Consider the following 23561-nt stretch of genomic DNA (forward strand, 5'->3'; position numbering starts at 1 on the left):
GCGGTATGCGGGCCTCCCACTGTTTTGGTCTCTCCTGTTGCGGAGCACAGGCTCCGGACGTGCAGGCTCAGCGGCCATGGCTCATGGGCCCAGCTGCTCCATGGCATGTGGGAGCTTCCCGGACCGGGGCACGAACCTGTGTCCCCTGCATCAGCAGGCGGACTCTCAACCACTGCGCCACCAGGGAAGCCCCTCATCTTCGTTTTTGAAGGATAACTTTGCTGGGTAGAGAATTCTGTGTTGGTAGTTCTTTTTTTTTTTTTTTTTCTTGGCACTTTAAAGATATCATTCCATTGTTTTCAGGCTTCTATTGTAGTTATAGTATTGAGAAATCACTATAACCCATATTGTTCCTCCTTTGAATGTAATGTATCTTTTTATCTTGTTGTTTTCAAGATTTTTTTTTTTGTCATTGGTTTTCAGCAGTTTTGCTGTGAAACCTAAGTATTGTTCTCTTTGTATTTATCCTGTTTAGAGTGCTTCTGCTCCATTTTCTCTTTCCTCTCCTTCTGGGACTCCAGTTACACGTTTTGTTAGTGCTTTTCACTGTATCCCCCTATTTTGTCTGTCATGCATTTTTCTATGTTTTCCATTTCTTTTTTTTTAAAGTCTGACCTATCTTTCAGTTCACCAGTTCTCTCTTTAGCTGTGTCTAATATGTTGTTTAGCCCATTCAATGAATTCTTGTCTTCAGTTATTTTATTTTTCAGTCACCTGAATTTTCATTTGGTTCGTTTTTAGAGTTTCTAGTTCTTTGATGAGATTCTCAACCTTGCCTTTTATTTTATTGCATAACTTAAGCATAGTTTTCTTTTCTTTTTTTTTCTTTTTTTGGCCACACCACATGACTTGTGGGATCTTAGTTCCCTGACCAGGGATTGAACATGGGCCCCAGCAGTGAAAGCGCCAAGTCCCAACCACTGGACCACCAGGGAATTCCCAAGAATAGTCTTCTTAAAGTTTATGTCTCATAGCTCCATTAATGGGATCCCTGTGGGTCTGTGTTTATTATCTGCTATTTCTTGTTTTTAAATCACATCTTACTCTTTTGTATATCTGGTTATTTTTTATTGAATGTCAGACATTATATATGAAAAATTGTTGAGGTAATTAAAGACTCTGGATGGTGTTCTCCTCTACTGGAGAGAATTTGTCTTTGCATCTGACAGGTTAGCAAAGAGCACAAGAAATCTGGATTACTTTAACTTAATCAGATGATTTGAAGCTGGGAGTTATTCCATTTGAGAACTAATCTATGTCTGATTCACCTTTATTCTGAGGATATAGCCCTTTGGAGTCCCAATCCAAAGCCTAGGTGTTTACCAGGCTCTCCTTCCTTGGCAAGTTCTAAACTCCAGTTTTTATTCTGCTGGCTCCTTGAATTTATTAAAAGCTTTACTCATTTCTCAGCCTCTCCGTTGTCTCTTCCATAACAGCATCTATCTCTAGGGAAAACACAATTCTAAATGCTGGGCTCACCTTTTTGTCTTTCCTTTTTTCTCCCTGGATCTTGGCTCTTTAATTCTTTGCCAACTAATTTGTTCTCTGGTACCTGCAGAAATGTGGTTTTGTATATAGCATCTAGATTTTACTAGTCATTCACAACTGGAGAGTTGGCCTGCATGCCTGTTGTCTATAACAGAAAGGAGAGCTCCAAGATCATCATGAGTAGCACAGTCTCTGCTCTCTGGAATCTTGTTCTCTGGTTGGGGGAGAGTTCGTGGTGGAGGCTGGAGGCTTGGGCAGCTTGTCCTGAGGATGGCAGGAAGGAGCCTGAGCAACTACACAGCTCAACATGCCCATTTCATAGATGAGGAAATAGGTCCAGAAAAGGCCAGAGGCTTACCTAAGATCATACAGCCAAGTAGTGGCAGAGCTAGCCCTGGAATTTGGATCTCTTGAATCCTGCCTGAGGACTCTAACTATACCAGGCTTTTGGGGAGGTCTGTCTCTTTCTTTCTCTCTCGCTCTGTGTGTTACAGACATTTTCAGTCATGCACAGAAGTAGAGAAAATGGTATAATGAATCCTAATATTTAGCCATCACCCTCTTTTACAGTTTTCAAAATACAACCAATCTTCTTTCATTTGTACCTCTACTTCTCCCTGCCACTGGATTTTTTTTGAAGCAAATCCCAAACATCACATCCTTCCATCCATAAATACTTTGGTTTTGTACCTGAAGTACACCATACATAAGGATTCTTTCCCTCCCTTCCTTCCTCCCTCCCTTCCTTCCTTCCTTCCTTCTTTCCCTCCCTTCCTTCCTTCCCACAATGTCATCACACCTAAAAAATCAATATGAGGGCTTCTCTGGTGGCGCAGTGGTTCAGAGTCAGCCTGCCGATGCAGGGGACATGGGTTCGAGCCCTGGTCCAGGAAGATCCCCCATGCCGCGGAGCGGCTGGGCCCGTGAGCCACAACTACTGAGCCTGCACTCTAGAGCCCTCAAACCACAACTACTGAAGCCCACACTCATAGAGCCCGTGCTCCACAACAAGAGAAGCCACCGCAATGAGAAGTCCGTGCACTACAACAAAGAGTAGCCCTGCTCGCCACAACTACAGAAAGCCCATGCGCAGAAGCAGACCCAGTGCAGCCTAAATAAATAAATAAACAAACAAAAAATCAATATGAAAAATATTGTCACATATTTAGAATAGTTTAAATCCATTTTCCCTATAAAATCACAAATCATTACAGCTAGCTTGAGTTCATCTTGGGTTTCTTGTCTAGAAGTTTGGGGGCCTTTGGGTCCACTGCATTTTTTTCTGTGCAATCATATTGTTCCCCTAAGGGGGAGAGAATGAGCAATGTCATTTCTTCCTAGTCTGTAGAAGAGCAGAGAGGGCACAGATGGCTAAAAGACATGGCCAAGGCCTCATGGGGACTCAGGGCCCTCTGCTGGAAGGTCTTGTGGGAGCTGGAACCTGGGATGGGGAGAAAGCCTGTTGTTCCTGGGCCCAGTCAGTGTGGCCAGTCTCACCTGTGCACCCAGTGAGATGATCGATGTCACTCACTCGTGTAGGGCTCCGTTCTCTCTTGAGAAGATAGGGATGCAGCAAGGAAAGGCCTCTATTCCTATACAGCCCTGCCCTCTATTCTGTATGGAGGCCCACAAGGCATATCAAGCAGGGAGAAGTGTAAGCCAGGAGGGCTAACCTTTGACAATAAAGGTAGGACTAATACTATGAGAATAAAAGTTCTTCAAGGACAGGGCTGTCCTGTTCACTCTGTGGTCTCATGCCTAGCTTGGGTTTTGGCACACGATATGGGCCTCCATCTAATGCAGAGCTTGGAGTTTAAGTAGTGATAGCAGTCAGTATTTATTGAGTAATTACTATGTACCAGGTACTGTTCTCAGTGATTTCCATGTATTCATTTATTTAGTCCTCATAGCTACCCCATTAGGTAGGCATTTGTTATTCCCATGTTAAAAATGATAATGCACACAGAGTTAAGTATTTTAAGTGGTAATTAAAGGAAGCAGATCCCAGTCCAAGCAATCCAGTTCCCAGGGCCTGGCCCTTAACTACAATAGTTCCCTGCCCTGTAGCATACTTTACAGCAGGGGTTGGCATCTATGACCTGTGAACCAAATCCAGCCCTAAGACTGTTTTCTGCACTTTTCAAAGGATTATTTTAAAAGGGCAGGGGGTGGGGTCAGGAGAAGAAGAAGAACATGCACCGAAGAATATGTGTGTGGCCTGTTGTTCCTGGGCCCAGTCAGTGTGGCCAGTCTCACCTGTGCACCCAGGGAGATGATCGATGACCTAAAATATATACTGTCTGGCCCTTGACAGAGACAGTGTGCTGACCCCTGCCCTAGAGGAGAACAGTAAGAAGGGATTTTGGATCTGCTTCCTGGCTCAGGCTTGCCTTAGTGGGTATGGTGGGCACACTAAGTTCCAAAGGTGAAACTGGCAAGCAGTGGTCAAGACTTCAGTTTTTCCCAGGATGTAGGTGGCTGAGCCGTCTTGGTCTGTTTCCTTCTCCAGGCTGAGGACATGAACGTCAAGTTGGAGGGGGAACCTTCAGTGCGGAAACCAAAGCAGCGGCCGAGGCCTGAGCCTCTGATCATCCCCACGAAGGCGGGCACTTTCATCGCCCCTCCCGTCTACTCCAACATCACCCCGTACCAGAGCCACCTGCGCTCCCCTGTCCGCCTAGCTGACCACCCCTCCGAGCGGAGCTTTGAGCTGCCCCCCTATACACCACCCCCCATCCTCAGCCCCGTGCGGGAAGGCTCCGGACTCTATTTCAACGCCATCATGTCGACCAGCAGCATGCCAGCCCCTCCCCCCATCACGCCAAAGAGTGCCCATCGCACCCTGCTCCGGTCTAGTGAGTGACCTCCCCACCTCGGCAGCCGTGAGGGCAGGCATTGTGGCAGGGCGGTGGGTAGGGAAGACGCAGCTTCTGGCTCTGCCGGGGTTGGGCTGGAATGCTGTGGGAAAAGGGGCTCTACTCTCTCCTTTTTTTTTTTTTTTTGCGGTATGCGGGCCTCTCACTGTTGTGGCCTCTCCCATTGCGGAGCACAGGCTGCAGACGCGCAGGCTCAGCGGCCATGGCTCACGGGCCCAGCCGCTCCGAGGCATGTGGGATCTTCCCGGATCAGGGCACGAACCCGTGTCTCCTGCATCGGCAGGCAGATTCTCAACCACTGCGCCAACAGGGAAGCCCTACTCTCTCCTTTGAGAGAGAAAAGGAGGTTGTCCTGGTTCAAGTACACCCTGGGGTTGGGGAGGGGAGGTGCTGGCCCGATTGCTTGGACTTAAATCCCAGTTCCACCATTTACTGTTCCATCCCCTGTGGAAGTGATTTAAACTCCCTGGGTCTCAGTTTCTTCAGCATGTAAATGAGGATGTTAGTAGTGTTTGGTTAATGATGAAATTGCCAATGTGTATTCAAGCTGTTTTTAGGACCACAAACAGCAGTTTCCTCTATGGTTCAACCTAATGGCTACCTCAGAGGGTTGTGGTGAGGTCCAGATGCATTAACACATGTAAAGCGCTTTCCACTGTGCCTGGCGTGTCACATTTTTTCTTCATGTTAGGTGGCAGATCCTGTCTCCTGGGTCTCTTGAACAGTCATTTTGGCTGGCCTGGGTGGTGAATTGCTGAAAAATGTTGCCCACTCCACACAAGAATTCATTTCCCTGAAAAATGGGATAATCCTGTCTCAGGGTGATAGAGAAGATTGAGAGTAATTCCGACCAGAGGTAGCACAGGGGTGAGGCAGTGCGGTCACGGGATTAACCTCTGACCCTGACCTCATCACGGCATGCCTCTCTGGTGCCCTCTGGTGTCTGGGTGAGAAATGGCTCACCCTGGGCTGGCTGGCCTTTGGCTCTTCCATTTCTACGGGAAGCTTGGAAGCTTCTCTCCCTGCCTGGGCTGTGCAGGAAGAAGTCGCTGTAGAGACCAGCTTGGCGGCAAAGAAGAGGTCTGTCCATCCATGAGGATTTTTCTTGCACTCACGTGTAAAGCCTGAACTGGGTCCTGTGAGGGCACGAGTAATGTGTGGGACACCGTGGTCTGTTCTAAAGAGAGTGCTGGGTCATTAGGGAGTTGACTTGAAAGCCCGGGAGACAGGAAAGCAGAAGTTTCAGGCAGAGTGAGTGAAGCCTACAGAGGCTGCTAGCCCTAGTGGTGAGGAAAGCATTTATTGAAGAGAGGGTGGGGTTAAAGCTGAGCTTGAACTAGGAAGCAGGTGGGGAGGGCACACTAGGCAGAAGAAAGGAGAGGTGCAAAGGTCCAGAGGTGGGACTGTGCAGGGAGCACGGGGGGCCATGAGGGAGCGGCCTGCGAAGATGGAGGGCCCAGGCAAGGCGGTGGTGGGATGCGTAGCTGGCAGGGGAACTGCCTTGAGCACTGAGCTGAGGAGTTGAAATTTTCTCTCAGGTTGCAGAGAGGAGTCAGCAGATTTTGCTTTTGGAGCAAGAGAGTGTCTTGATCACATAGGGTGTTAAGATTAGCTCGGGAGAAACCAAGGCAGAGAGCCCAGCAAAGAAGTGAGAAGATAATTATGAAAGAACGATCTCCTTCACTACCTCGTTTCTGTGGTGGAAGTTTCAGCCCCTTTACTAGAGCAACCGTAGTTGAATGCTGGACTTAATGCTGTACTGTGGGCGCTCCGGGGGCAGAACATGACTCTAGTAGTGGAACTGGTAGCAGTAGTAATAAGAGTAGCTAATATTTATCGAGGGCTCAGCTTTGTGCATGATTTCATTCAATCCTCACATCAACCTAGGGGAGATAGGTAGCAACAGCCCCTTTCAGCAGGCATGAAAAGGGAGGCACCCACATATTTGGTAAAGTCACAGCTCGTTGTCACAATTGCAGGCTGCAGAGCCAGGACTCAGGGTGCCTGATTTCCCAGCGTGAACCTCTGAGTCACTGCTGTGGCTCTTGTGCATAAAGAGCAGCCACCTAGGGTTGGAGAGGGTGGCTTTGCTGAAGAGCAGACGGTGCCGCTTACTAACCTACCTTTTGTACCATAGATAGCGCTGAAGTCACCCCGCCTGTCCTCTCTGTGATGGGGGAGGCCACCCCAGTGAGCATCGAGCCGTAAGTTCAGCCCAGCCCTCTGGCTCAAGGGGTGAGGGTGGCCAACTGGAGTCTGGTGCATGAAGGTGGGCCCTACGAGGAAGAGGAGGCTTCTGTGGGCTGAGCAGACCTCTCTGGGCTTCTGCACTTAGCCCTGGGCTTCACTGATCCCCACCCCAGCTTCTGTGTGGAAGTCACAGGGAAGAAAAGGACCAGCTCAGTTTGAATTTGCCTCTGAGGAAAATTAGAAGGGCAGTCCAAGAGACTCTTTCCCTGTCCGTAAACCTGGAGCTTCTTCTCCCCTTTGCAACCTCTGGGCCTTGCCTTTCTGGCAACACCAGGTGCCACTTGCCAGGCTGTCCTCATAGAAGCCAGGTTCCCTTACACCCAGCTGAAGCCTTGCTGCGCTCAGCCTCTGCCAGCTACCCCCGCATCTTCTCCATCCTCAGGGAGGAAGTAGGGTTCCCCATTCCCACATGGTGAAGCCTCACTCCCTGCCCTTTCTGCCCCTGCAGACGGATCAATGTGGGCTCCCGGTTTCAAGCAGAAATCCCCTCGATGAGGGACCGCGCCCTGGCAGCCGCAGACTCCCACAAGGCCGACTTGGTGTGGCAGCCATGGGAGGACCTGGAGAGCAGCCGGGAGAAGCAGAGGCAAGGTGAGAGGGCACGAGCCAGCAGGCAAAGGCTGGCTATTGGGCTAGGCTCCGCCCCATGCAGCCCAGGCCAGCCCAGCCCAGCCCAGCCCTAAAAGTGCCTTTCTCTCCTCCCTCCCCAGTGGAAGACCTGCTGACAGCTGCCTGCTCCAGCATTTTCCCTGGAGCTGGCACCAACCAGGAGCTGGCCCTGCACTGTCTGCACGAGTCCAGGGGAGACATCCTGGTGAGACACTGTCCCCGGTGGAGGGAGGGCCCGTTGGGGAGGCTGGCAGGGATCCGTGTGTGTGCTGTCCAGGAGCCAGGCCTGTCAGCGAGCTGATTTGAGGCAGGCAGGAAGGTCTGACCAAGTTGGGGATGGTAGGGGGTCGGCCTGAGGGAGCCCTGGTTCCAAACTACAGACTTTGCTGTGCAAGGTCCACCCCAGTCTCTGATCCTGGGTAGTGGGTCCCCACCCTCGGACAGGGCTGTCACTGAGGACCTTCTCTATCTGTGGCTGCCTGCCTTGGGGACCATGTGTTTCCTCTTTGAAGAGGCCCTGAGCAGCCCAACCCCCATGCCCTTGCCATCCTGCCAGACCTCTTGCCCCTTGAATTTTGCCCACCAAGACCCCGGCCAGGGCCTTGACCTTTTCTTCACTTCCCTTTTAGGAAACGCTGAATAAGCTGCTACTGAAGAAGCCCCTGCGGTTCCACAACCACCCATTGGCAACTTATCACTACACAGGTGGGCTGGCAGGGTGGGCCTGGGGCCTGGGGCCTCGAGGGGTCTCCAGCATCAGTGAGGCTCAGTTCAGTGCTGAGTCAGAGCCCCAGGTGGGGCGGGGGTGGAGAGGTGGGGTGCAGATAAGCCAAGATCCAGTGTGAGGGGACTGACACCAGAGCTGGGGTGGCTCTCAAGGGGCTTCCTGTGCCCTGCAAGGGAAGGGAGAAGGGCATAAGCAGGTGGGAGCCCATCCGGGTAGAAGAGCCCAGGGTGTGGGTATAAGGGGCAGGAACCCAGGGAGTGCCATCCAAATTGGCACCAGGTGCTGGAACTTAGAGGACCCCTGGAGCGCCATGTCCCATTCTGGGGACTGTGCTTTAAGAGGGACATTGACCAAGTGGCATAATCATAGCAGTCCCTGGTATCGACCCCCGTCGAGTGGTGCATCCCGTCTCTGCCAGGTATATCACCAAGGGCTCCACATGCATTGTCTCACTTAGTCTGTACCACAGCTGGTGAGGTGGCTTCTATTATTAGTTCCCATTTCACAGGTGGGGAAAGTGAGGCTCAGAGGCTAAGCGACATGGCTAGTAATTGGCAGAAGCAGGATGTGGAGCCCGCTCTGAATGCCTGCAGAGACAGCGGCTAGATGACTTCACACTTTTCTGCTGGTCAGAATTGCCCCCGTAGTACTCACAGTCCCCGCCCCCCCCATTACCCTGGCTTCCTCTCTGCTCTGCAGGCTCCGACCAATGGAAGATGGCTGAGAGGAAGCTGTTCAACAAGGGCATTGCCATCTACAAGAAGGATTTCTTCTTGGTGCAGAAGCTGGTGAGCTGGGGCTCAGTGTTCGGGGCAAGAGAGGGGCAGGAGCTGCCTGCATGAGTTGGGGGCTTCCTCTGCCAGCGGGGGTCCCTGCAATTGCTTACCAAGGCCTCTTACAAAGCAGTTAGGTCAATGCCACTAAGTAGCTTCAGAGACATTTTTTCTTTTTCTTTTTTTAAAAAAATACATTTATTTATTTATTTTTGGCTGCATTGGGTCTTCGTTGCTGCACGCAGGCTTTTTTTAGTTGCGGCGCACGGGCTTCTCATTGCGGTGGCTTCTCTTGTTGCGGAGCACGAGCTCTATGCGCGCGGGCTTCAGTAGTTGTGGCACGTGGGCTCAGTAGCTGTGGCTTGCGAGCTCTAGAGCGCAGGCTCAGTTGTGGTGCGCGGGCTTAGCTGTTCCGTGGCATGTGGGATCTTCCCAGACCAGGGCTTGAACCCATGTCCCCTGCATTGGCAGGAGGATTCTTAAACACTGCGCCACCAGGGAAGTCCCCAGAGACATTTTTTTCTAAACAAAGCAAGAATGGAAATGATCAGGTCTTTTCCCCCTTGGTTCTAAGCCCCCTTCCCTCACCTTAGGGTAGCGTGGCCATACTCTGAAGTCTCAGTCCAGAGCGGGGCCTGAGTGGGCACCAGACCCAGTGGCACCAAATAAATAGTGACTTGCCTAAGGGAGAACAGGAAGAGAAGGGGGGCTGCAAACAGAGGTGAGCCATCCTAAGGGGCTGGAGTACTTCAAAGGCCACAATTAGTGGGAGGAGAAGTCACCCCGAGATGAGGGGACCGAGAGCTAGCAAGAGACTATAACTGACCTAGGGGGCTTTTGCCCACTTCCTGTCAGGCCCGGGGCTTCCTTCCAGTAACTCAGTTGACAGAGTAGAGGAAGCCTGGGACTAGTTTTCCTAGATTCTCTTGTCCTCCCTCTGTGTTCTTCTGGGAGAGTGATCTGCTAATCCAAGGGCTTGCATCTCCCCACCAGCCCTGTCTCACAAAGCCTGGGCTATGGGGAGAGTGAGCTGTGTGGACAGCTGAGGGAAGAGAGCTTCCCAGAATGTGCTCTTTCCTCCTGGGATTGTAGGTTGTACCAGGAACGCCCTGGGGCCTGGACAAAGAGCTGACAAATTCTCCTACAAGGGCCCTGTTGTGAGGACAGTCGTTTGCTGGGCTCCCTGATTGGGCAATATTGCCGGGAAGTACATGCCTTGTGAAGCTCACTGAGGCGCCCCTAATGCCTTAATGAAAAGAGCAGACCATTAGTCAGGCAAACAGATGATTAGAGGGAATTGATGGTAAAAGTATAAACAGGATCTAGTTAATAAATTTGTGACTTGGCCATTCCTGGGAGATGAGTCATGTCTGCTTCCTGCTCATGCACAGAGGGCCCTCACCGACCCCTTGGGCTCTGTGGACAGGACACCCCAGTTCCCAGTGCAGCCCAGCAGTTGGCTAAGCAGTCTGGGAGTCTGGGGAGATGGGGGAGAGTCAGAGAAAACAGCTTGGGGGTTGGGGGGAGGTCGTCCAGAAACCAAACCCAGTGGCCCAATGGATTTGTGAAACAGGAGGGCTAGGGTTTCAGAGTTTGGGAGGCCCTTGGGGATCATCTGGTCTCAGCCCACTCACTACTTTCACACCAAGAGCCTTGCCTAAGGCCACACAGCCATTTAGTATCCTCCTGCTTCCTCTTCAGGTTTTCCAGGGCTTTCGTGTTAGTCTCCCCTGAGTTCCTCCCCAACATAGGGCAGTTTGACAATTCTCTGTCCTCACTGCTCCCTGAAGAGGAATGAAATTGTTTGCTCCGATTGATGTAGAGAGGCTGTGTTGCCAGGTCTAGTCTAGCTTTCAATGTGGATGATGCCCAGACTTTTTCCCCTTTAACTTTTCATTTTGAAAAATCTCAAGCTTACAGAAAAATGGAAAGAATAGTATAATGAACACCCATATACCTCTCAGATTTACCAGTTGTTAACATTTGCCACATTTGCTGTCTCTCTGTGTCCATAAATAAACTCACACACACAGGTATTCTCTGTTTTAACTAATCATTAAAAGTTACAGACATCATGACATTTGACCTAAATATTTCCTAAAACAAAGATATTCTCCTACAAAACCATAGTACCATTATCACACCCAAGAAATTTAAACTGACGCAATAATAGTCTCTAATACATGATCCATATTCAAATTTCCCCAATGGCTCCATGTTGTCCTTTTTAGCTTTTTTAAGAAAAATAGTGCTGAAGTGTTGAACTTGGTCAGTGGTTTGTGCAGAGCAGGTGTTGGAGACATGCTTGTATTTCCTGGGTTTATTGGGTTTAGTGTTTGCTAAGGTTAACGGAGGGGCATGCAGGGATAAGAAAGGCTGGCGTGCCCCCAGGCAGGTGAGCTGAACCAGGAACTCTGACCTCAGTTTTGGTTTCAAACCAGATCCAAACCAAGACCGTGGCCCAGTGTGTGGAGTTCTACTACACCTACAAGAAGCAGGTGAAGATTGGCCGCAATGGGACGCTAACCTTCGGGGATGTGGATACAAGTGATGAAAAGTCAGCCCAGGAAGAGGTTGAAGTGGATATTAAGGTGACTCCCTTCCCTGCCTCAGCTGCTTAGGCTGAGGTGGGAGCCTGAGGCCAAGCTCTCCAGGACTCCCTGGAGGGCAGAGAGAGGAAGGTAGTGTCCCTGACAGTCCCAGGGAGCTGATGTCCTGGACACTGGCCCTGGACCTTTGGGTTCCCCTCTCTCTCTGCCAGTGTCATTGTAATAATACATTGTGTTGATGCAGAACATTGGGGGAAATTTCCCACAGTATTTGCACTAGCATTGACTTATTGTCCCCTTGTAGCAGACCTCTAACACTGTTTCCTAAACTTTAGTCATTCTTGTATCACCTTTATGAATTCTGCTGTATCTGCATCCCCTACCACGTGTCACCATTACTATTTTTGTCATGTCCATACACCACTTGTGCTTTTAATATTTTTCTTTAAATCAACCCATTTTTTACTCAAGGGAAGCTTTATATCACAATCATAAATAGAAAAACAGTGTTGCTTGCCATAGAAGGTACTGGTAAAAATAAATATATATGAAAACCAAACAATGTTATTAAATTCTAGCCAGATACCGTTACCTGCCGAGGCTCTGAGATGAGGCCTGACCTCTCCTTGTTAAGTCTAGAGCAGTATAAAAGACACATTAATACCAACTCGAGACTTTGTTCTTAACATAATCAGGATTGAAAGAGAATTGAAAAGAGAACGTTATTCAATTCTGTGAAAAGAGAATGTTATTTAATTCTGTGTCCATGTATCCACCTAATATCATCTTGGGGTCACAAGTCCACACTGCTGACATGCTGCTCTAAGACAGGGAGTGATTTAGTTCCCATTTTGCAGATGGGAAGGGGGTAGAGATACAGAAAATGTTACAAAGATAGCTTAGAATGGAGCTCAAGGCTGCTGCCTGGTTCCACCAGACCACCCTGCCCTAGAATGTGCCTCTTGGACATACCCAAGAGGACAGGTGGCCTGTGGGGAGGGACTGGCATGCTCCCTCCCTGCCCCAGCTCCATCTCAAGTGCTTGGTCTCATCCTGAGGGCTTCCAGGCCTCAAGGCTGTCTCTCATTTTACAGGCGGATTAGCAGTGGGAGAGTATAGGGTCTAGCACAGGAGGCCGCACTGGTCCAGGCCAGGCTAGCAGGACTAGCAGGGCCTCGTGAGCCCCTGGCTGGGTCAGAATCAGTGCATGTGGCTGCATGACTGAGCTGTAGGCTCACTGCCCTGTTCTTGTCCCCCATAGACTTCCCAGAAGTTCCCAAGGGTGCCTCCTCCCAGAAGAGAGTCCCCAGGTGAAGAGAGGCTAGAGCCTAAGAAGGAAGTGAAGGAGACCAGAAAGGAGGAGGAGGAAGAGATGCCAGAGACCCAGGAGAAGGGGGAGCAGGAAGAGGGGCGAGAGCGAAGCCGGCGGGCAGCGGCTGTCAAAGCCACGCAGACACTACAGGCCAATGAGTCGGTAAGTGTGACCTCCACTGGGGGAGCCCAGGGTCAGGAGGATGGCTGGAGCTGGGCCTAGGGGTGTGGGAGGGAGGGCAGAGCAGGAACATGATGATGATCATCATCGTGGCAGGAAAGCACTAGATAGTTTATGCTGTTAACTCATTTTATCCTCATAACTCCATGTAGTAGGTACTGTACTGTCATTATTCCCATTTTACAGAGAAGGAAATTGAGGTCCAAGATAAGACAGCTAGTAGGCAGCCTGATTCCAGAATCCGCTATTAATTTTACACTATACTGCTTCTGTATCTGAGTCACAGAGGAAAAAGGCTTTGTGAAAACCCAGGTGTGTGGGACACTGGGGAAGCATTCCTGACTTACAGTTCAGACAGGGCTCCCCCTAAGAGAGCCGTGTCCTTGACAAGAATTCTGAAACTGAGCTGAGACAATGGGAATAACAACAACGGCCCCTCACGCATGTTGTCTGTGAAGTGCTTTCCTGTTCATTATATCATTCATACCTCGCGATAACCCTATAAAGTGTTAGCCCCCACCTTGCCGATGGAGGAAGCTGGGTTCAGAGATGCTAAGTGACTTGCCTGAGGTCCCACCCCAGGTCCTCCTAGTGCAGTGTTCTGTCCACCACATCACAGGCCAGAAGCAAGACATACCAGCCAGAGCTGTTCCTTGTCAGGGAGAGGTCGCCCAAGAGAGAGAGGGCTTGGTAGGCTCTGCTGCGGAACTACTATGAGAGTATTTGTTTGTTTAATTTGTGTTGTACACTTAAACTTACAGGAAAACCCTCACAAACTGTAGACACACAGCTGTTTGCTCCCTTCTGAGCCTTGTTTGTGCTCCTTCTCCAAGAGCTGTGCTCACTGTACACATTCCACTGAGTTCTGCTGAACTTTTATGAATGCTTTCCTGTGGGGTTTGATCCAGTGCACACATGTGTGACTCCTAATGGCCATCTGGGGCTCCCCTAACCCGAGGTCTGTGGTTCGCATACCCTGAGCAGCACCTCTCCAGGTCTGCACCAGGCGTCCTCTACTCTCTGGCACCTGCTTGGCATTTCCCATGGTGGCTCATGTTGTCATGAGCTAACTGCCTGCATGTCTGTCCTTCAGACTGTGAGTCCTCTGATGGCAGGGGCTCCTGTCACCTCTGTAGCCCCTGTGTAACCTGGCATGTTACACAGATTTGAAGGTCATTTATGGAATGAAGTCATGAATAGACTAAATGACTGAAAACATGAACCCATGTCATTAGGAGAGACACCAAGACCCCTGTCAGATGCATCAGGAAGTCCTATAGCAGCTAGGGCTGTCCCACGTAATTACGGTACCAGCAATTTGTGAAAACAGAACTGTGAGTGCCTTGTCACTGGAAAGATTCAAGAGGATGCTAGGGGACCATTTGGAATGAGTGTGTGATCTTTAAAAGCCCTCTGTTCACGGATATTCCATAATTCAAGATCCTCTCTTCCCCAAATCTCTTAGCTTTCCTTGTTTGACCCTCTCCAGGCCAATGACATCCTCATCCTCCGAAGCCACGAATCCAATGCCCCTGGATCTGCGTGTGGCCAGGCCTCAGAGAAGCCAAGGGAGGGGCCAGGGAAGTCACGTAGGGCACTTCCTTTTTCGGAGAAGAAGAAAAAACCAGAGCCATTTAATAAGAGCCAGAATCAGGAGAACACTTTTCCATGTAAAAAATGTGGCAGGTAAGAAGGCAGACCCAGTCTCCACTGGGACCTGGTAGGTTGGCTGCGGTTGGGGGAGGGGCAGACGTCGATTCCTGGGGAGAAGTAGGAGTCACAGCTTTCGCCCTGTCTCCTGATTGGCTCAGAGGGTTTCCCCGGGCAGTGACGTCCCTTGGCAGCTTTTAGAAGAGGGATGATGGCACTGAATCGGGAGCCCATTGGTCCCCTTGTTGGAGGGTGGGGCTGGACCACGTGGCGCGGAGCAAGCCAGAAGGGCCGGGGAGCCCCCAGAATAGACACACACGCACGCACGCACGCAGGTGCTCTAGCCTGGAGGTCCCAGGCGTGGAAACAGATCTCTTACTGAAGCCCATCCTTCCCGGCTACAGGGTGTTTTACAAGGTGAAGAGCCGCAGCGCTCACATGAAGAGCCACGCCGAGCAGGAGAAGAAGGCGGCCGCTCTGAGGCAGAAGGAGAAAGAGGCCGCGGCCGCTGCGGCCACTGCGGCCGCCTCCCCCCACCAGCCGACCCTGAGGGAGGAGAGCAGCGCGGGCGAGAGGGGCTGATGCCCGGGGCTCCGGGCCGTGATCCAGCCTGAGACGCTCTGCCAGCACTGGAACCTCCGGAGGGAGAGATCACGTTGACTTGTCTCTGCAAAACGGATACAATTAAATAAACGGCTCTTTTACTTATACAGGGCCCAGGAGCAGTGTTAAGGGCTGCAGGATCCAGTTCTCTTGCATTTGGTCTGTCGGAAGTTTCCCTCCTGCTTTCCTGGGACTGGGACAGTCCCTGCTCGCTGGGGCTGCCCCTGGGGAGGGGCTCCAGCGCTGCCGCAGCTGCCTCTCACATGGACCTCTGCCGCCACGCCACGAGGTCGCTTCTCTCCCTCTTTGTTTCCCTTGCTCCCTTAGGTCACCATGGAGAGACAAGCACAAGCGCGCCCCTTTGGCAGCATTAATCCCCCGCCCCAGGGGACCTGTACAGGCCCTGCCCCAAGCCCCGGAAAGAGGGACTCCGTGGGAAGGAGTGTGGTGGCCATCTCCGAGAGGGAGCTCAGCCTGGCATCTGTGCTGTCTCCCACGCGGCAGTGTCCAGGCCATGCTGCTCCAGTGACTATGTCCTCAGAGAGGCCACGTCCTCCGTGGGAGGGAGGCTGCCAGAACGGGTGCAGGGAGAGAGACCAGAACTGGTACCCATCCCTTTGCTGCTCGCTAGCAGCCTGCTGGGGCTGGAAAGTTTTCTCAGATGTTTGGGGAAGGAGCCAATGTTCTTTGCGAGCTCTCAGCCTGCTGGAGGGAAGGAAACTGTGCAGAGGAAGGAAGCTGCAGGGCTGCTACAGGGCTAGGCCTGAGGGAGCTTTTGATAAGCCTTGGCTTTTCCTGCTTCCCACCTTTTTGCCAAATACCTTTGGGCCCTAGAGGATGCTAAGGGAGCTTAGCCTAGGCCCAGCCTGCGCCTCCTTGGTGCAAGTTTCCTGCCTGCCTCTGTCCTGCCCTTGGCAGCTGCCACCTAACCCCACCCCACCTGGTCTAGTGCTGATATCCACAGCTCAGCCCTCAGTCCTGCATGCTGGAGATTTCTGGATCCTTCCCTGGGAGGGGGAGGTCTCCTAGCCAGATGGGACAGGAGCCTTCATTCCTTGACTTGTGTCATTTGGGAGCTATTTATTTATTCTTAATATTTAATTTTTAACATCCTCTCAGGGACCAGGGGCTTCCTCCTTTCCAGAGGCCCAAGTGCATTTATCCCAAAACAAGGCACCTTCTTGGCCCCCCCCCCCACATTTCCAAGACCCTAAAGTCCCTCGTTTTGCCAATAGGAATGATAGTAGCACTGAAAGAGGGTGGAAAGGTGGAAGATGTCACAAAGGCACACGGAGACTAGCAGGATCAAAGGAGATCAAAGGCAGTTCTTGTTGCTACCTCTTCTTTGGCTGTACTTTCAAGTAGCTTGAGGGGATTGGCTGGAAGCCAGAATCTGTTTTTGTTTCTGGCTTGAAGAAGCCATATTTGGTGTGGAGTCACTGAAGTGGAAGGGCTGGAAGATTCTGGAGGTCCCTTCACTTGCCAGTCCCATAGGAGGGCTGAGTTATTTTTCTGATCTTGCTATTCCGCTTTAGTTGTGTAAAAGAAGTTCTAAGTGAATCCATGTTAGGAAGGAGCCAAAAAGTATTCATTCTGCTACTCTTCTGAGATGGCCTAAAGGCGTCACATTGGTAGCTGGGAGTGGGGAGGGAGTTTTGTTTCTAAACTATGCACTAGCAGGTATGTATTAGCATTCATTTATGCATTAATATGGTTATACATGAGCCCAGCTATGGGAGTTAACAAAATTCTCCCCCCTCCCCAACTTCTGATGGCTACCTAGACCTCTGACTTCCCAGTTAGTTTCTTCCATAGGCTTTTACAAGCTCAATGGCCCAAGACTGCAAAAATCTGGTATACCCTCCAAAAACAGGAGGGTAGCAAATTTAGGCTCTCTTCTAAATCACATATGTAATATGAGTGCCTTCACAGCTTTGCCCCAAAGTGCTACTTAAGTTTCCCGAGGTTTTTTCTATTAAAACCGCATTTAGTTTCAGGCTTCTTTTTTGGACATGTGGTAACAGAAACCTCCTTCATCTAGAGTGATTCTCCTCTTCTAAGCTCACGGAGACCAGACCAGGCGAATATAGGTGGAGAAAATCAAGATGGTACCTCTCTGTATTAACCCCACCCAACACCGTATTTTAGAAGGGTTTATGCTCCAGAATGGATTTATATCTAGAATGCAGTGTAAAAGGTTAAAATGTTTAGAGGGCAGATGCAATTGTGGCAAATGACCTGCCAATAAAGTAGGTGCAGCCATAGAAGCTGGCATAGGTATATCCTTTATGGTGCTTTCTCCCTGTGAACCATGAGGCTACTTTGTTTTTCTTTTTTCTTATATTCAGAGCTCTTTGCTTTAAGACGTTAAATGACAAACACCTTCAGCTTTATAATATCCTCCCCACACCATCTCACATATCCATCTCGCAGCCTCCATCTACACTCAGCTAAGGGCATGAAACTAACCTAGTGCCTGTGTTCTAGACCGTTTCTGAGGTCTCTTACCCACCCACGGAGACAGTGCTTCAGCACTGTCCTCCATGCCTTCAACAGCCCCCCTCACAACTAAGGTACACACCCATCCCTTCTGCTACCCCACTTCCACCCCTGGCACAGAGGTCGTGTGCTGCTTACGTCTAAAGGGATCCCCTATATTTAACTGCCTCAGTGACCTAGCCTCTTTCTTCTCATGTGCCAGATGTTAAGATGAAGGAGGAATACAACACATACTCAAGCCTCAGCTATTTAAGTATGTTTTTACTGGGACGGTATTTATTACCAGACTGGCAAGCCTAACTCCTTAGGTTTATAGGAAGTATGCATATTTTTATAAAACTATTGTATGTCCTCCCCATATTTTTGCTGTGTTAATATTTGCCTCTAACAATTTGCAGCTGTTTCACCTTTTCATTCGTCTCTCAGTCGAAGGCCTTGTTGGAGGGGACAGAGCACAGGAATAGCCTTGACAGTCTGTAATTATTGTACAGATATTTTAATAGCATATAAATAAGTATATTCCTTTTATTTTGAAAAATATCAGACACTGCCTTTTGTGTGTTTGCTGCCTGTGGCACCCTTTTTTAAAAAGACTGTTACATATTAAAATAGTGTACATATATATAAATATTACCTCTTTTGCTGTACAGTTGTGATAGACCAGACTGAAGATTTTATTTTTTGTGTGCTTTTTATAAAAAAAAATTAACACACTAAAGAAAATCTTGCTGATGTGATTGTAATGTACCTATGTAACTTATTTACTTTTGAATGTTCTTCTGTATCTTTAAACCTTTTATTAAATAAGGTTTTAAAAATTCAGAGTTGAATGCTGTGTCCTTCTGGGGAGATTTTCACCATCTGGGATTGACGTAAATGGGCTTTGGTTCGCTTGCAAGGGATTACTTGACGTTTTTGAACCATAAGGATTCTGTTATATCAGCTCACTGTCAATGATGCCAGGACAGGGGAAATAACACATTAGCGTTTGCCTGGCTACAAAGGTTACTAAATAGATCTAGATCTTCTTACAAAATTTTAGACAAGAAAAAGTCTCAACTCAGTGTCTCACACAAACACACGGCACACTTCCAACGTTTTAGTTTCATTGGGATGAAATTCGCGGAGGTTGCAGAGTGTGATCAGATGGTATAGGGTATTTTCTTATACAGCATTGACTTGAACGAGCGACGTGAGTAGACAATTTTCCTTGACGGACGCATATCATCTTAAATCCACTCCAGAATTATATTATCATCTTTTAAATACAGTGCTTTGTGAAAAAAAAAAATCTGGAAAATGTGAAAAAGGAAACGCGCCGTCAGAGAAATTAATGCCTGGAGCCCCTTGCTGGCACCAAGTCAACCGCTCGCCTCTGCGGGCCGCCGGAGCACTCGGGTCGCCAGTCTTCTGGGCCGCCGTTGCCGTGGCTACGCTCGCGCAGGCTCGGGAGAAAGCGGGAGAAAGCCGCTTACCGGCCGGCCCCGCCTTCCACTGCGGCCGTAACGCCTCGGCTGACTTGCGGGGCTGACCAGCCGGAAGCCCGCTGCACCATCCCGACTCAACCTGCGGCAGCCCGCGCGCGCAGTCGCCGCGGCCTGCGTTCGTCTGCACCGCCTCTAGCCTTGCTTCCGCATCCTACCCGCGCCTCCGCTGCCTGTGTTTTGGGTCCCCGGCCGTCCTCGCAGCCCAGACGGGCGCCTGCGCCAGCGAAGGAGCCTGTCTCGGGCTGGCCCCGCTGCCGCCGCTGCGACCTCCTCCGGGGGTGGCATAGTTCTCGCCTGCAGAGAAACGGCTTCTCTCGCGCCTGAGGCCGGGCTCCGACCGCGAAAGCCCGGTTGACGCCGGGAGCAGCCGCGAGTGCCTGGCGCCCGGGCTGAGGAGAACAGAAGGCCACGCCCCGCGATTACACCCCGGCGGCCTCTACAGCTCGGCGGCTCCTGCCTTCGCCGCCCGCCCTCACTCCTCGCCTCTGAGCTGCGACGCGACACCCTGCCTGCAGGTGGAGGACCCGGCCCGCGGACCCCGACCAGAGACGCAAGATGGCGGTGGCCGCGTAACTGAGCATCCTGCAGGCTTCGCTCCGAGAACGCGGAGGACTGACATTGGGGGGCAGCGAAAGGACGAGAGCAGGACTCTGGTGTCGTTTTTTAATCGTGGATGCGTGAAGCTTGGCTCGTCGGGCATATTGCGGGGGAGTGTCTGCTGTTGTCCTAAGTCCTAGAGCACAGGGAACCACAGTAACCCGTATTTTGAAAAATTGAGACCCTTGATAGTTGACAAAATGGCGATGACACTGTTGGAAGACTGGTGTAGGGGGATGGATGTGAACTCCCAGAGAGCCCTGCTGGTCTGGGGGATCCCAGTGAACTGTGATGAAGCTGAAATCGAAGAGACACTCCAGGCTGCGATGCCCCAGGTGCCCTATCGAGTGCTTGGGAGAATGTTCTGGAGGGAAGAGAATGCCAAAGCAGCCTTGTTAGAGCTCACTGGCGCTGTCGATTACGCCGCGATCCCCAGGGAGATGCCAGGTAAAGGAGGGGTGTGGAAAGTGGTCTTTAAGCCCCCGACTTCCGATTCTGAATTTCTAGAAAGGTTGCACCTCTTCCTAGCAAGAGAGGGGTGGACCGTGCAAGATGTTGCCCGTGTCCTTGGGTTTCAGAACCCCACTCCGGCCCCAGGCCCAGATATGCCAGCAGAGATGCTAAACTATATTTTGGATAATGTTATTCAGCCTCTTGTTGAGTCCATATGGTACAAGAAGCTGACACTCTTCTCCGGGAGGGACATCCTGGGCCCTGGAGAGGAGACATTTGATCCCTGGCTGGAGCACACTAATGAGGTCATAGAGGAGTGGCAGGTGTCAGATGTGGAAAAGAGGCGGCGGTTGATGGAGAGTCTTAGAGGCCCTGCTGCTGATGTCATACGCATCCTCAAGATCAGCAACCCTGCGATTACCACCGCAGAATGCCTGAAGGCGCTTGAGCAGGTGTTTGGGAGCGTGGAGAGCTCTAGGGATGCGCAGGTCAGATTTCTGAACACTTACCAGAACCCGGGAGAAAAGTTATCTGCTTATGTCATTCGTCTGGAGCCTCTGCTGCAGAAGGTGGTGGAGAAGGGGGCCATAGATAAAGATAACGTGAATCAAGCCCGCCTGGAGCAGGTCATTGCCGGGGCCAACCACAGCGGGGCCATCCGAAGGCAGCTGTGGCTGACCGGGGCTGCGGAAGGGCCAGCCCCAAACCTCTTCCAGTTGCTGGTGCAGATCCGCGAGGAGGAGGCCAAGGAAGAGGAGGAGGAGGCTGAGGCTGCCCTCCTGCAGTTAGGCCTGGAGGGGCACTTCTGAGTCCCCAGAAAAGGGGCTTTAGTGCAGACCTAGATCACAGCTGCTTTCGATCGTTGTCTCTGTGCTATCTTACAGGTGTGTCTCCTAGTAGTAAAGACTTAGCCATGTTTTTTTTGGGGGGGAAGTCAGGCTTGCGTATTCATGTAACATTAGTAAAATCGTGCAAGCAAGCACCAGAGCTGCTGCGGTACAATTGAGTCATGCTACAACAATGCCAGGGAAAGGTCTGGACACGGGTGCCCAGTGCAAGCTGTCATCAGCTTGTATCATCATCAGTTGTGGAAAACGTGAACTCGTGACACTTCCCGTCAAGGTAATTAAATGTGAAATTGCATGTTCAGATGTTTAGTGCAGGGCCTGGCTAACACAAGAAGTGTTCAGTAAAAATGTGAACTGTTATTACTACTATCGTGAATAGTCTTTGTGTTTACTGTAAATTGTTCCTGATTTACATTAACGTAATGTGAATTAGATATTCAAATTTAGAGTGCAAATTTCTTATTTTTCATCTTTAAACATCTAAATCAGTTTAACTGAAAAGTGTTCCGAGACTACAAAATGGGTTGTTAGAAAAATACTGCACTTGTAGAGCTGTGTAAATCAAGTTTTCACTGGACAAGATACAGATGCAGATTGCAAGCGGAGAGGTTAATATGAACCAGTTACAGTATCTATTCCCCTATTTAAAATCTTTGTCATTGAAGTGTAGTTTACCTTGTTCATGCTGATTCTAAGTGTTCTAAATTTGAAGTTATCAAATACCATGTATATTAATAAAAATATTTTAAAAATTCTATTGTTTTGTTTTTCTGACATGTATAAAAAACTTTCAGTGTAATTAAGCTCTATTATATTTTCTTAGGAAGACATCCCCATGTCACTGGAAAAAAAAAAACAACCCCAAACCTCAGTTGTTTTACTTTAAGCTTTATATCATAGTATATAACTTTAAATTGCAATACTTTTTTTAAAAAATTAATTTATTTATTTTTGGCTGCGTTGGGTCTTCGTTGTTGCACGCGGGCTTTCTCTTGTGGTGAGCGGGGGCTACTCTTCGTTGCGGTGCACAGGCTTCTCATTGTGGTGGCTTCTCTTGTGGAGCACGGGCTCTAGGCACGCTGGCTTCAGTAGTTGTGGCTCGCGGGCTCTAGAGCGCAGGCTCAGTAGTTGTGGCGCACGGGCTTAGTTGCTCCACGGCATGTGGGATCTTACCAGACCAGGGCTCGAACCCGTGTCCCCTGCCTTGGCAGGCAGATTCCTAACCACTGTGCCACCAGGGAAGCCCCAGCAATACTTTTTAATATATTCAATTTTTGCATGTTTTCTACGAGACAAATGTTTGAAGGCAAAATAGACACAAGTAAATGTTAACTTTCTATTAGATGTTAGAAAATCCTGAAATGGTTTAGGAGGTTATCTAGTAATGCTTTTTTTCCCCTTTTAAATCTTTTTTCAGCTAAAAATGTTTCACTGCAGGAATAACTCATCATACTTGTATAAAATTAATGCTTCAGTATTGCAGAAGCCATTTATATCAAGAGGAGATAAAAAGGGAAATACGGCTTAAAGACATGTTTGTTTGGTTGCAGAGATTCAGTGACTGAAGATGTCCATCTTTTGAAATTCTAGTAAATCCAAAAGTGATTAAATGAACATAAGAATTCAGTGGGGTTTTCCCCTAGTAACAAGGCTTTAAATTTATAGCTGGCCTGCATAACAATCACAAGGTAAAAAATTTTATTTATGAAGGCTGATATTGGTATATGTTCTAAGATTTTTCTGTACAATTATTCATGTCCTCACTTATCATATCATGTCTGTTCTTCCCTTTCACACTCTTTTTCTCAACACATCGCCACATCTTGGACCCCACAACAGACACGCAAATCTTCACTTCCCCCGACAAACGTCCGCGTTGCCCCTCCTCCCCACTCATAACTTCCTTCTCCATTCCCACAGGCATGGCGCTCCATACACACTCTCCATACCTCTCACAGTCCTGTCTTCACACACTCACTCCTTCCTTCTCCCCAACACTCCATCATAAACATGGTCCCTCCCCCCCCCCACACACACACACATTACATTTACAACAAAAAGAAATAATAGGTTCTTCACTTTTTTCACCCAGTATGTTATGGGCATACTTTACCTGTACATAGGGATATGCCATCTTTTTATGGCTGCAGAGTTGATTGCATTTTAGAAGGGAAGGTCATCACTTAGGATTCTTTTATTATATATAATAATTGTATATATTTACATATACATACATATATTTAATGTAATATATATGGCAGAAAAAAAGTCAGAATTCTAGATGTTCACCCTTTGTTCTAGGAAACAATGAACTAAACGTGCTATTGATGATCTGAATTAAGATTTTCTCTTTTTTAAAAAATTATTTTAATTTTTGGCTGCATTGGGTCTTCGTTGCTGTGCGCTGGCTTTTTCTCTAGCTTTTTCTCTAGCGTGCTGGCTTTTTCTCTGTGAGCCGGGGCTACTATTCGTTGTGGTGCGCAGGCTTCTCATTGCAGTGGCTTCTCTTGTTGCAAAGCATGGGCTCTAGGTGAGCAGGCTTCAGTAGTTGTGGCTCACGGGCTTAGTTGCTCTGTGGCATGTGGGATCTTCCCGGACCAGGGCTTGAACCCGTGTCCTCTGCACTGGCAGGTGGATTCTCAACCACTGCCCCACCAGGG

General features: G+C 49.5%; 2 protein-coding genes across 8 annotated transcripts in view; both read left to right on the forward strand.

The window, feature by feature from the left end:
• The window catches only part of MIDEAS (mitotic deacetylase associated SANT domain protein), a 64816-nt gene extending 49674 nt beyond the window's left edge, over positions 1–15142 (forward strand). For all 7 annotated transcript variants that reach the window (XM_067028167.1, XM_067028169.1, XM_067028166.1 and 4 more), the window contains 10 exons: positions 3998–4343; positions 6502–6568; positions 7063–7205; positions 7325–7428; positions 7853–7928; positions 8650–8738; positions 11165–11314; positions 12534–12746; positions 14254–14450; positions 14819–15142. In XM_067028167.1, the coding sequence (XP_066884268.1) occupies positions 3998–4343; positions 6502–6568; positions 7063–7205; positions 7325–7428; positions 7853–7928; positions 8650–8738; positions 11165–11314; positions 12534–12746; positions 14254–14450; positions 14819–14996 (1563 nt within the window). In that variant the 3' untranslated portion in view covers positions 14997–15142. The remainder of the gene's footprint in view (positions 1–3997; positions 4344–6501; positions 6569–7062; positions 7206–7324; positions 7429–7852; positions 7929–8649; positions 8739–11164; positions 11315–12533; positions 12747–14253; positions 14451–14818) is intronic.
• A 3552-nt stretch (positions 15143–18694) lies between these two features.
• On the forward strand, positions 18695–21656 carry PNMA1 (PNMA family member 1). Its single transcript, XM_059055905.2, has one exon. It carries the CDS (start codon positions 19801–19803, stop codon positions 20860–20862), a length of 1062 nt encoding a protein of 353 aa, XP_058911888.1. The 5' UTR covers positions 18695–19800; the 3' UTR covers positions 20863–21656.
• The last annotated feature ends 1905 nt before the right edge of the window (positions 21657–23561 follow it).

The sequence above is a fragment of the Kogia breviceps genome, chromosome 3 (assembly GCF_026419965.1).
Source record: "Kogia breviceps isolate mKogBre1 chromosome 3, mKogBre1 haplotype 1, whole genome shotgun sequence".
Taxonomy (NCBI): domain Eukaryota; kingdom Metazoa; phylum Chordata; class Mammalia; order Artiodactyla; family Physeteridae; genus Kogia; species Kogia breviceps.